The following is a 13438-nucleotide window of genomic DNA, read 5'->3' as shown; positions in this document are numbered from 1 at the left end:
ATAGCAAGACCCAGTGTCTAACAAAAATTTTTTTTTAATTAGCTGGCTGTGATGGTAGTTGCAGCTACTTAAGAGATTGTGCTGGGAGGATTGCTCGAGCCCAGCTGATTGAGGATGCAGTGAGCTATGATCATGCCACAGCACTCCAGCCTGGGTGACAGAATAAAACCATGTCTCTAAAAATTTAAAAAAAAAAAAATTGGGTTGGGCGGAGCAGCTCATGCTTATAACCCCAGCACTTTGGGAGACTGAGGTGGGAGGATTGCTTGAGCCTCAGAGTTTGAGACTACAGTGAGCCAGGATTGTGTTGCTGCCTGTGTGTAGAGTGAGACCCTGTCTCAAAAAAAAATAAATAAAAATTAATTAAAAAAAAAAAGATAGGGCTGGGTGCTGTGGCTTATGCCTGTAATCCCAGCACTTTGGGAGACCGAGGCGGGCAGATCACGAGGTCAGGAGATTGAGACCATCCTGGCTAACACAGTGAAACCCCGTCTCTACTAAAGATATAAAAATTTAGCTGGGGCCGGGCGGGGTGGCTCAAGCCTGTAATCCCAGCACTTTGGGAGGCCGAGACGGGCGGATCACGAGGTCAGGAGATCGAGACCATCCTGGCTAACCCGGTGAAACCCTGTCTCTACTAAAAAATACAAAAAACTAGCCGGGCGAGGTGGCGGGCGCCTGTAGTCCCAGCTACTCGGGAGGCTGAGGCAGGAGAATGGCGTAAACCTGGGAGGCAGAGCTTACAGTGAGCTGAGATCTGGCCACTGCACTCCAGCCTGGGCGACAGAGCAAGACTCCATCTCAAAAAAAAAAAAAATTTAGCTGGGCATGGTGGTGGGGCCCTGTAGTCCCAGCTACTTGGGAGGCTGAGGCAGGAGAATGGCGTGAACCCGGGAGGCGGAGCTTTCAGTGAGCTGAGATCGCGCCACTGCACTCCAGCCTGGGTGACAGAGCGAGACTCCGTCTCAAAAAAAAAAAAAGGAGGCCAAGACAGGTGGATCACGAGGTCAGGAGATTGAGACTACCCTGGCCAACATGGTGAAACCCTGTCTCTACTAAAAATACAAAAATTAGCTGGGCATGGTGGCACATGCCTGTAGTCCCAGCTACTCAGGAGGCTGAGGCAAGAGAATCGCTTGAACCAGGGAGTCAGAGGTTGCAGTGAGCAGAGATTGCGCCACTGCACTCCAGCCTGGCGACAGAGCAAGACTCCATCTCAAAAAAAAAAAGTTATTAGAGTGGCTAAGTAATGTGTCATAGGTCATACTGCTAGTTAGGAAGCAAACTTGGGCAGAAGAAATCGCATGAGCAAAGGCTAGGTGTAAAAACATGAGATGTCTGTGCAAACGGGGCCAGGTGACCGGAGTGCATGGTGTAGGAAAGGCAATTTGGTGACATGGATTTGAGCACAGCTCTTGGGCCAGCTTGCTTGGTTTTGAATTTCTATTCTGCCACTTCTGGCTGGGAAGAAGAGCATACAACTTCACTTTTCTCTGCCTCAGTTCTCCTGTCTTTAACATGAAGGTGACCATGGTACTTTCCTATTATTTTACTACCACTATTTTTACAACAAAAGAAAGTAAAAGATGTGGGTTGGACAGATAGAATGAGTCAGAGCAAAAATGATTTTCTATTTAACCAAAGCTAAATTACTTACCTTGAGTCAACTAGCTGAAAAGTGGCAGATTTAGATTTTCTGATTCTTAGTCTAGTTCTTTATCCCTGACTGTAAATACCACATTGTCTGCTTTTGCACTGCTCTGTGAAGTGGCTGTGTTCTTTCTCAGAACTGGCCTTTCAGTGCCAGATGAATTAATGCCTTTTCATGTCTCAACAGGTTGCATCTTGACTATAAAACCCATTAAGTGCTGTTTTGATTGAATTCTAAGAAGCGTCAGTTTGGCAGATGGTGCCCGTATAAGTGGCTCCAATTTGCTTGTCTTGAAACTTTCAGAGAGATCTTTGATCTCTCAAGACAGATTCATGTGAACTGAGTTCTTGGTATAAAAATGGCATCTGAAAACATAGTAATAGGTGAAGATATCCATACGATAGTGGTATCTCAGGAGTTTTCTGCCTTTTTGCTACCAATAAAAAGGGGGGGTACCAGGTGTCGTGGCTCATGCCTGTAATCTCAGCACTTTGGGAAGCTGAGGTGGGCGGATTGCTTGAGCCCAAGAGTTTGAGATCAGTCTGGGCAAGTTGGTGAAACCCCATCTCTACAGAAAATTACCTGGATATGGTGTAGTCCCAGGTACTCAGGAGGCTGAGGTGGGAGGATCACGTGAGCCCAGGAAGTTGAGGCTGCAGTGAGTGGCTGTGATTTGGCCACTGCACTCCCACCTGGGCAGCAGAGTGAAACCCTGTCTTGAAAAATAATAATAATAAGTTAATATTTTAGAGAGCAGAAGGAAAAAATGTCCTTTGCAAAGCAAATAATTTTTTAAGTAACAGCTCTTTTGAGATATAAATTACAGACCATACACCTCTTCCATTTCAAGTACACAATAGGCCAGGCACGGTGGCTCACGCCTGTAATCCCAGCACTTTGGGAGGCAGAGGCAGGCAGATCACCTGACGTCAGGAGTTCGAGACCAGCCTGGCCAACATGGTGAAACCCCGTCTCCACTAAAAATACAAAAAAAATTAGCCGGGTGTGGTGGTGGGCACCTGTAATTCCAGCTACTTGGGAGGCTGAGGCTGAGGTTGGGAGTTCAAGGCCAGCCTGACCAACATGGAGAAACCCCGTCTCTACTAAAAATACAAAATTAGCCAGATGTGGTGGTGGGCGCCTGTAGTCCCAGCTACTCAAGAGGCTGAGGCAGGAAAATCGCTTGAACCCGGGAGGCTGAGGTTGCGGTGAGCCGAGATTGCGCCCAGCCTGGGCAACGAGAGCAAAACTCCATCTCAGAAAAAAATATAAAAGAAAATGCTAGGGGGAATAAAACTGCTGTAGAGAACAATGCATCATTGGATTTTTTTTTGATTGTGGTAAAACATGCATTGTAACATAAAAGTTACCAGTGTTAGCCTGGCATGGTGGCTTGCACCTATTATCCCAACACTTTGAAAGGCCGAGGCGGGCAGCTCACCTGAGGTCAGTTTGACCAGTCTGGCCAACATGGTGAAACCCCGTCTCTACTAAAAATACAAAAAAATTAGCTGGGCTTGGTGGCGCACACCTGTAATCCCAGCTACCGGGGAGGCTGAGACAAGAGAATCGCTTGAACCCGAGGGATGGAGGTTGCAGTGAGCCGAGATCGTGCCACTGCACTCCAGCCTGAGCGACAGAGTGAGACTCCATCTTAATAATAATAATAATAATAATAATTTATTAGTGCTACAGCTCTTTTTAGAATGTCTAGCAAGTTTTCCTGTTTTTACTGAAGCCTTCCCTTCCCTTCCAAATAACAAAAAGTACACTTTTTTTTTTTAAAAGAGTTCAGGTGTCATTCTGTCACCTAGGCGGGGGTGCATAGCTCACTTTAGCCTCAAAATCCTGGGCTTAAGTGATCCACCCACCTCAGCTAGCTAGGATTACAGACACACAGGTACCATCATGCCTGGCTAATTTTAAAAAAAAAAACTTTTTATAGAGACAGATCTCAAACTCGTGGCCTCAAGCAATCCTTCTGCCTCAGCCTCCCAAAGTGCTAGGAGTACAGCCATGAGCCACTGTGCCCTGCCTAAATTTTCTTTTTTTTTTTTTTTTTTTTGAGACAGTCTCACTCTGTTGCCCAGGCTGGAGTGCAGTGGTGCAATCTCGCCCCCTGCAAGCTCTGCCTCCCAGTTTCAAGCGATTCTCCTGCCTCAGCCTCCCGAGTAGCTGGGACTACAGGTGCCCACCACCATGCCCAGCTAATTTTTTGTATTTTTAGTAGAGACGGAGCTTCACCATGTTAGCTGGATGGTCTCAATCTCCTGACCTCGTCATCTGCCCGCCTCGGCCCCCCAAAGTGCTGGGATTACAGGTGTGAGCCACCGTACCCAGCCTGCCCTGACTAAAATTTACAAGTTTAATCATTTTAAAGTGTGAGATTCAGTGACATTAAGTACATTAGCAATGTTATGCAACCACTACTACCATCTTCAGAACTTTTTCATCTTCCCAGAGACTTCACACCCATTCAAGATAATTCCTCATTCTCCCCTGCCCCCAGCCCCTAGTAACCTCTATTCTACTTTCTGTCTCTATGAATTTGCCTGTTTTATGTATTTGGACAAAATAGTTGTGTTTAGGGTCACAATAGTTAGGAAGGTTTTAAGAAAAAAAAATTAAAACTATCTTTGTTTCAAAGACCTTTTTTAAACCAGTGTTGGCAGTGCTAACAGTTCTTCCTTTTCTGCTAGATATCTCTGAAAGCGTGAACTTCGATGAGGAGACTGATGGAAGATCCCAGTCAGCATGTTTAGAAAGACCAAATTCTGCATCCAGCCAGAATTCAACTGTATGTAGTTCTGAAACTTCTTCCGTTAGAGCTAACTTGACTCTTTCTCAAACATATCTTCAGTATGTGTGTGTGTGTGTATGTATGTATTTATTTATTTATTTATTTTTGAGACAGAGTCTCACTCTGTCACCCAGGCTGGAAGTGCTGTGGCATGATCTTGGCTCACTGCAAACTCCGCCTCCCGGGTTCACGCCATTCTCCTGCCTCAGCCTCCTGAGTAGCTGGGACTACAGGCGCCGCCACCACGCCCGGCTAATTTTTTGTATTTTTAGTAGAGACAGGTTTCACCGTGTTAGCCAGGATGGTCTCAATCTCCTGAGCTTGTGATCCGCCCGCCTCGGCCTCCCAAAGTGCTGGGATTACAGGTGTGAGCCACTGTTCCCAGCCCTCAAACATATCTTCAGTATTTAAATACCATTAGTGAATGAGGGTTCCTTCAGAAGTTTAAGCTCAAATTTAGCTTATGATCTAATTTTTTCTATCTCAGGTCAGCTATTGTGAGGCTTTGTCCCATTTGCATACTTAGCTCTTCATTACTCTTAATATTCATATCCTTATTTAACTTTTCAGTTTTCCTTATTCTGTCAGAAGACTGAAGACACAGGGGTAAATTACTAAGTTGCTTTGTCCACTAAGTGCTTCTCAAAGAGAATCAGATTTTGAGTCCTGGCCTCTTGTTGCTCATGTATGGCTGTCCTTTCAGGATACAGGCACTTCCTGTTCTGCTACTGCAGCCCAACCAGCTGATAACCTCCTGGGAGACATAGACGACCTGGAGGACTTTGTGTATAGTCCTGCCCCTCAAGGTGTCACAGTAAGATGTCAGATAATCCGGGATAAAAAGGGAATGGATCGGGGCCTCTTCCCCACCTACTATATGTACTTGGAGAAAGAAGAAAATCAGAAGGTATGAGAATTGATTTCTAAGAAAACTCTTGAGAGAGAGAAGAATGTTGTGGGAATAGATTGTTGATGGGCCTTAGGGAACTAACTCTGGTATTAGACCAAGCCAGCTAGAAGTAGATTGTATCTTTCAGTCCCCAGATGCTGTGTTCTCATTTTCTGCAAAGAGCTCATGGTCTAATAGGCAGCAAGCTCTACCCTCCCACAAATAAGAGCTTGATCCACAATGTGGGAAAATGGGCAGGTATTTCTTAATGTAATTTTACAGGTATTTTGTAATGTAAGTTTTCACCTGTCTCCCATGATTTAGTTTTTAGATGCTACTGTTCTTTTTTTTTTTTTTTTTTTAATGATAAAACATGACATTGTGGAAGGAGAGTGAGTTTTGGGGAATAGGATGAATTAGAAATACGAAGGACATACAAGTTAAATGTCTTGTTTCTCACCCTAGAAATTCTAATTTATTTTATAAGTTTGAGCCAATTTAATATGTGCCGACGAACCTTATTAATTTTGTATTAATACCAGGTCTTAACAGATGCTTTTAAGAGCCTAGAAATGAGATAATGATAGTAGGTATTAATTGTTCTAACCACCATTTATTGAGTGTTTACAACAGACCAACCATGTGCATATATGTTTATATGTATTATCACCTGTAATCATTGTAGCCACCTTGTTAGGTAGGATTTCTCATCTCTGTTTTAAAGATGAGGTAACTAACTGGGGCTTAGGAAGTGACTTACCTACCCCAAATTGCACTAAGTGATGGCAGAGCCAAATTCAAACCTGTTTCTGCATAATTCTAAAGTCTTCCTGCTTAGCCACTGCCACTCTCCTGCTTCCCTGTTACGGTCCTGGTCTAGTAGAGTTTAGGAAGGATGCCTGCATAGGATGGTATTCATGCCATTGAAGTCACAGTGGTTTAAAACAACAGCAATATAGAAAAAAAGAGGCTGGGTGCGGTGGCTCAAGCCTGTAATCCCAGCACTTTGGGAGGCCGAGACGGGCGGATCACGAGGTCAGGAGATCGAGACCATCCTGGCTAACCTAGTGAAACCCCGTCTCTACTAAAAACACAAAAAACTAGCCGGGTGAGGTGGCGGGCGCCTGTAGTCCCAGCTACTCGGGAGGCTGAGGCAGGAGAATGGCGTAAACCCGGGAGGCGAAGCTTGCAGTGAGCTGAGATCCGGCCACTGCACTCCAGCCTGGGTGACAGAGCGAGACTCCGTCTCAAAAAAAAAACAACAACAACAGCAATATAGAAAAAAAGAGGCCGGGCGCGGTGGCTCAAGCACTTTGGGAGGCCAAGACGGGCGGATCACAGGGTCAGGAGATCGAGACCATCCTGGCTAACCCGGTGAAACCCCGTCTCTACTAAAAAATACAAAAAAAACTAGCCAGGCAAGGTGGTGGGCACCTGTAGTCCCAGCTACTCGGGAGGCTGAGGCAGGAGAATGGCGTAAACCCAGGAGGCGGAGCTTGCAGTGAGCTGAGCTCCGGCCACAGCACTCCAGCCTGGGCGACAGAGCGAGACTCCATCTCAAAAAAAAAAAGAGTATTTCCTCCCTGGAGAGCCTTCCCTTTTGCCCTTTCTTGCCCTTTGCCTAATCAAAGTCTTTCCTGATGTGCTCCACCAGACGTGGTTGACATTCCTTTGTCTGTGTCCCCATGGCATTAAGAAAGCTATCACAGGCCAGGTGCAGTGGCTCACGCCTGTAATCCCAGCACTTTGGGAGGCTGAGGCGGGTGGATCCCTTGAGGACAGGAGCTCGAGACCAGCTTGGCCAACATGGGGAGACCCTGTCTCTAGCAAAAAATAAAAAAATTAGCCAGGAGTGGTGGCATGCACCTGTAGTTCCAGCTACTTGGGAGGCTGAGGCAGGAAAATCACTTGAACCTGGGAGGCAGGGGTTGCAATGAGCTGTGATTGCACCACTGCGCTGTAGCCTGGGTGACAGAGTGAGACCCTGCCTCAAAAAAAAAAAAAAAAAAAAGAAAAAAGAAAGAAAGAAAGCCATCACAGTAAAGAATGGGAAGGTATTCAGGATCCTGTCTCTCCTAAAGTTGGAAAGACTCTTAATCATGGCATTGGATGAACATTGATTGTTATTTATTTATTGGATTCTGCAGGGTTGCCCAGGCTGGCCTGGAACTCCTGGACTCCAGTGATGCCTCTACCTCAGCCTCCCAAGCAGCTGGGATTATAGGCTCATGCCACCTGGCCCAGCTTTGGAGATTTTTTTTTTTAACTGGAAGTTTTTAGGGATGAAGTTGTAACTAATTATGTAGAGACTCAAGCTAGTAAATTTAGAAAAACCGTACAGGAAGAAAACCCTGTTAGTGAATTTTTTTTTTTTTTTTTTGAGACAGAATCTCACTCTGTCGCCCAGGCTGGAGTGCAGTGGCACGATCTGGGCTCACTGCAAGCTCCGCCTCCTGGGTTCATGCCATTCTCCTGCCTCAGCTTCCCGAGTAGCTGGGACTATAGGCTCCCCCCACCGCGCCCGGCTAATTTTTTGTATTTTTAGTAGAGACGGGGTTTCACCGGGTTAGCCAGGATGGTCTCGATCTCCTGACCCTGTGATCCTCCCACCTCAGCCTCCCAAAGTGCTGGGATTACAGGGGTGAGCCACTGCACCCAGCCTGATAGTGAATTCTGATAAGAGAGTTAGAAAAAGGGATGAAGACCCAAAGATTAACAGCTTAGACATATGCTGGGGACTTGCTGAACACTGGCTGAATGAATAGGTAGGACAGCCATGGCCAGGGGCGGGGTGGGTTCTCTCGACTTCATTTTTGACTGACACTTTTTCTTTTCCCAGATATTTCTTCTTGCAGCTAGAAAGCGGAAAAAGAGCAAAACAGCCAACTACCTCATCTCCACTGATCCAGTTGATTTATCTCGTGAAGGAGAAAGTTATGTCGGCAAGCTTAGGTGAAAGCAACCTTAGATCCCTGTCCTATTCTTTCTGATAGTCTTATTCCTATAGTTGCAGAACAGTTCATATCTTGGTTACAACTAGCATGTATTGATGTTGTAATCTTAAAAAAAAAAAAAGAAAAAAAGAAAAGAAAAACAAAAAAGGTTGGGTACAGTGGCTCACACCTGTAATCCCAGCACTTTGAGAGGCCAAGGGGGTGGATCACTTGAGGTTAGGAGTTAGAGTCCAGCCTGGCCAACATGGCAGAAACCCCTTCTCTACTAAAAATACAAAAATCAGCTGGGTGTGGTAGCACGTACCTATAATTCCAGCTACCCAGGAGGCTGAAGCACGAGAATTGCTTGAACCCAGGAGGCAGAGGTTGCCATGAGCCAAGACAGCACCACTGCACCCCAACCTGGGTAACAGAATGAGAGTCTGTCTCAGAAAAATAAAAAAATAAGTGTGGTGTGGTTGCTTAGGCCTGTAATCCCAGCATTTGTGGAGGCTGAGGTTGGAGGATCACTTGAGGCCAGGAGTTTGAGACCAGTCTGGGCAACACATTGAGACATCTCTTCAAAAATTTTTAAAATTAGCCAGGCATGGCAGTGCTCACCTGTAGCCCCAGCTACCCAGGAGGCTAAGGTGGGAGGATGGCTTGAGCCTGGGAGTTTGAGGCTGCAGTGAGCTATGATCCCTGCCACTGCACTCCAGCTGGGTGACAGAGCGAGAACCTGTCTCAGATGAATGAACAAGTAAATAAAAAGTTAAAAGAAAATCTCAGTTCCTTCCTTGCTTTAATGAGATATTTTTGAAAAAGTGATGAACATTTAGACATTTGGAAAATAGGCTTCCATTTTCCTTCTCTTAGATTGTGTTTGTATAAGAAAAAAAATTACAGATCATCTTGGTGACTTTTTCTCCTGACTCCAGATCCAACCTCATGGGGACCAAGTTTACCGTTTACGACCGTGGTATCTGCCCCATCAAGGGCCGGGGTCTGGTAGGAGCGGCCCACGCCCGGCAGGAGCTGGCCGCCATCTCCTATGTGAGTGCTGCTTTCCCAAGGCCCACTTCCTGCCCTCCTGACGTCATGCTGGCACTTTTCACCTAGTGTCGCCTAAGAACCTCCCCTCCCAAGCTTGTTTCTATTTCTGATTTCTGTTGCTGTACCACTTTCTCCATGTATTTGAGTTTTAGTTATCTGAATTGCCAAGTTCAATTATTTTTCACTCTCAGAATATTTCTTCCCTTATTTCCTCTTCTTTTTTCCTGCTGCCACTTAGTTCAGACCTTTACTTCTTATCCAGTGGCCAAAGGTTACAATAAATTGAAGCTGATCTTTTTTTGCTTTTAATCTTTTCCTATCTAGTTCATTCTCTTTTTTCTCTTTTTAATCTTTTTATTTTTTTCCTCTTTTTGGCATTTATAGTTCACTTCTTTTTAAATTTCATCTTATTATTTGTTTTATTGTACTTTTTCATTTTATTTCACACCCAGGAAAGACCTGAGAACTATCTAGCTCATTCTCTACTGCTACCAAATGAATCTTCCTAAAACAAGGCTCTAGTTGAGCCTCCTGTTCTGCTGCAGACCTTTTAGTGACTACCCATTGTGGAAGATCTAACATGGCAGCATTTGCTTTCAGACTCCTCTGTCGGCTCACCCCCGCTTCCCATCATTCTAGCGAAGCAGCCCTCCTGTCGTTCCCTTGTCCAACCACACTCCTCTTTCCTCCTTGGAGAGGCTTCCCTTTTCCTCTCTCTTGCCTTTTGCCTTATCAAAGTCTTTTCTGAGTACTCCACTAGATGTGGTTGACATTCCTTTGTCTGTGTCCTTGTGGCATTTGTAACCCACATGTACTTGTTATTATTTGTTCAACATGAACCGTCTCCACCAGTTTGTAAATTCTTGCGAACTCTTACTCATGGCTGTATCCATACCAGCACATGGCCTGGCACACAGTAGGTATTCAAAAAGTTGTTGAGTAAGAGAAAGCAAGAAGGAATTGACCCATCTCAGCTGGTGTTTTTATTCCAAAGTCTCAACTTTCTGAAGTTGAAATTAATCCCATGAGATCTTATCTACATGCCTGAGAACCACTTGACTTCACCACTTCGATGTGAAGCGTCTTTCCTCTATAGCTTTCATACATAATCTGCTTAGCTTGGCTGGGCTTGATGGCTCACACCTGTAATCCCAGCACTGTGGGAGGCTGAGGCGGGCAGATCACTTGAGCCCAGGAGAGACCAGCCTAGGCAACATGGCGAAACCCTGTCTCTATTAAAAATACAAAAACTAGCTGGGCGTGGTGGCAGTCGCTGGAGTCCCAGCTACTGGAGGCGCTGAGGCAAGAGGATCACTTGAGTCTTAGGAGGGTCGAAGCTGCAGTGAGCTGTGATCACGCCATGCACTCCAGCCTGGGCGACAGCATGAGATCCTATTTTAAAAATAATAATAATCGGCCAGGCGCGGTGTCTCATGCCTGTAATCCCAACGCTTCAGGAGGCTGATGCGCGTGGATCACCTGAAGTCAGGAGGTCGAGACCAACCTGGCCAACATGGCGAAACCCTGTCTCTACTAAAAATATAAAAAAATTAGCCAGGCGTGGTGGCAGGCACCTGTAATCCCAGCTACTCAAGAGGCTGAGGCAGGAGAAACGCTTGAACCCAGGAGGCAGAGGTTGCACTCCAGCCTGGGTGACAGAGCAAGACTCCGTCTCAAAATAAAATAAGAATAATCTGCTTGGCTTGACAGGCATTTTTAACATCTAGTGCGGGCCTTAATTAACCACAACTCATTCTCACTGTATGTAATCTAGTGCCATGCCCTCACTGGGAAATAAATATGTGTTGGTGCTGACAAAGTTGGGCAGTTTGTTCACAGTTATCTCTTTTTTTTTTTTTTTTTTTTTTTTTTTTTGAGACGGAGTCTCGCTCTGTAGCCCAGGCTGGAGTGCAGTGGCCGGATCTCAGCTCACTGCAAGCTCCGCCTCCCGGGTTTACGCCATTCTCCCGCCTCAGCCTCCTGAATAGCTGGGACTACAGGCGCCCGCCACCTCGCCCGGCTAGTTTTTTTTGTATTTTTTTAGTAGAGACGGGGTTTCACTGTGTTAGCCAGGATGGTCTTGATCTGCTGACCTCGTGATCCGCCCGTCTCGGCCTCCCAAAGTGCTGGGATTACAGGCGTGAGCCACCGCGCCCAGCCTGTTCACAGTTATCTCAAATCTCATTTAAGACTCAAGAGTAAGAGGCTGGGCGTGGTGGCTCACTCCTGTAATCACAGCACTTTGGGAGGCCGAGACAGGCGGATCACCTGAGGTCGGGAACTGGAGACCAGCCTGACCAACATGGAGAAACCCTGTCTCGACTTAAAAAAAAAAAAAATACAAAATTAGCTGGGCGTGCTGGCGGGTGCCTGTAGTCCCATCTACTCAGGAGGCTGAGGCAGGAGAATGGCATGAACCCGGGAGACAGAGCTTGCAGTGAGTCGGGATTCTGCCACTGCACACCAGCCTGGGCGACAGAGCAAGACTCTGTCTCAGAAAACAAAACAACAACAACAAAAAGTTATATTTATATATATTTATATATATATTTATATATTTTTATATATATAAAGAGATATATTACTTTCCTGTTTTTGACTCTCTGTTTATAGCAAAGTAATAAAATTATTTTTGGTACACATGATTTATTATATTTTTTATTTATTTATTTTTTTGGCAGAGTCTCACTCTTGTCGCCCAGACTGGAGTGCAATGATGCGATCTTGGCTCATTGCAGCCTCTGCCTCCTGGGTTCAAGCAATTCTCCTGCCTCAGCCTCCTTAGTAGCTGGGACTACAGGCACTCGCCACCATGCCTGGCTAGTTTTTGTATTTTTAGTAGAGACAGGGTTTCACCATGTTGGCCAGGCTGGTCTGGAACTCCTGACCTCAGGTGATCTGCCCACCTCAGCCTCCCAAAGTTCTGGGATTACAGGCGTGAGCCACCGCCCCTGGCTGGTACACCTGATATTGTAAGCATGTTACATTCCCAAGAAAGTCTCATGTTATAAAAGAATGTGGTCTCTATTTTTCTCCTGTTTCCAAGTTCTGCCTTGTTTTCCTATCTTCCAGGAGACGAACGTACTTGGATTTAAAGGTCCTAGGAAAATGTCTGTGATCATTCCTGGAATGACACTGAATCATAAGCAGATCCCATATCAGCCACGAAACGTGAGTAAGAACATATTCAAATCAGCAAAAGACTCTAAAAGACAGTAGTACAATACAGAGAGGTTAATACAAAAAAAAAAAAAAAAAATTGAGCTTCCAGAGCCCCACACTGGAGCATGGCTCCATACCCTTCTTCAGGAGAGCTGCCCTCCAGAACCTCAGGATAAGAGCAGTTGCAGAGTCGTTGCCTTGAAACCATGTTTTCTTCAAAGAGAAATGCTGGATAATGTAGAATAATTTTAAAAACCTGTCTTCATTGTTGGCTTTCATTCTTTGCTTCTGGTTTACCCTTTTCTGAAATGGAGAAAGGATTCTCCTCCTCTACCTTCTACCTCGTGGAGTTGTAGGGTTGTCAGTTACAAAGTAATGATTTTCCCTTTGGACAGAACCATGACAGTTTGCTCTCAAGGTGGCAGAACAAAACTATGGAAAATCTCATTGAACTGCACAACAAGGCCCCCGTCTGGAACAGTGACACTCAGTCCTATGTCCTCAACTTTCGTGGCCGGGTCACTCAGGCATCAGTGAAGAACTTCCAGATAGTCCACAAAAATGACCGTAAGCCCCCGGGAAGGGCTGGGTAGGAAGAGGAGGATAGACGCTCTTACAGGATGGGAAATGCACATCCCCTGTGTGCGATAGGAAATGATAGTCAGGAGATAATCATGGAGGAGAGAAAGGATTTCTTTGGCAAGATGAAACTACAGTTTTGGAGAAAACTTGTGAATCACTGTGTTGAGGAGTGGGGAGGAGTGTGAGAGATATGCTATAGCAAATCAGAAAAGTTGGCTGGGCATCATGGCTCACGTCTGTAATCTCAGCACTTTGTGAGGCTGAGGTGGGCAGATCGCTTGAGACCAGGAGCTTAAGACTAGCCTGGGCAACATGGTGTGAAACCCCATCTCTACAAAAAATAGAAAAAATTAGCTGGGCCTGGTGGC

General features: G+C 45.6%; 1 protein-coding gene and 1 long non-coding RNA gene across 4 annotated transcripts in view; one reads left to right on the top strand and one right to left on the bottom strand.

Moving 5' to 3' along the window:
- The window catches only part of LOC139356921 (uncharacterized), a 36349-nt gene that overhangs the window by 2087 nt on the left and 20824 nt on the right, over positions 1-13438 (bottom strand). The window contains exon 2 of the long non-coding RNA XR_011609457.1: positions 2234-2363. This is a non-coding gene — a long non-coding RNA (uncharacterized lncRNA). The remainder of the gene's footprint in view (positions 1-2233; positions 2364-13438) is intronic.
- Positions 1-13438, top strand: part of LOC105484245 (TUB like protein 3) — a 55028-nt gene that overhangs the window by 39770 nt on the left and 1820 nt on the right. For all 3 annotated transcript variants that reach the window (XM_071072365.1, XM_071072363.1, XM_071072364.1), the window contains 6 exons: positions 4351-4448; positions 5155-5358; positions 8180-8292; positions 9212-9326; positions 12399-12497; positions 12884-13055. In XM_071072365.1, coding sequence (XP_070928466.1) covers positions 4351-4448; positions 5155-5358; positions 8180-8292; positions 9212-9326; positions 12399-12497; positions 12884-13055 — 801 coding nt within the window. The remainder of the gene's footprint in view (positions 1-4350; positions 4449-5154; positions 5359-8179; positions 8293-9211; positions 9327-12398; positions 12498-12883; positions 13056-13438) is intronic.

Source organism: Macaca nemestrina, chromosome 10, assembly GCF_043159975.1.
Source record: "Macaca nemestrina isolate mMacNem1 chromosome 10, mMacNem.hap1, whole genome shotgun sequence".
NCBI lineage: Eukaryota > Metazoa > Chordata > Mammalia > Primates > Cercopithecidae > Macaca > Macaca nemestrina.
Note: the sequence above shows the minus strand (reverse complement) of the source record. Positions and strands in the feature narration are given on the sequence as shown.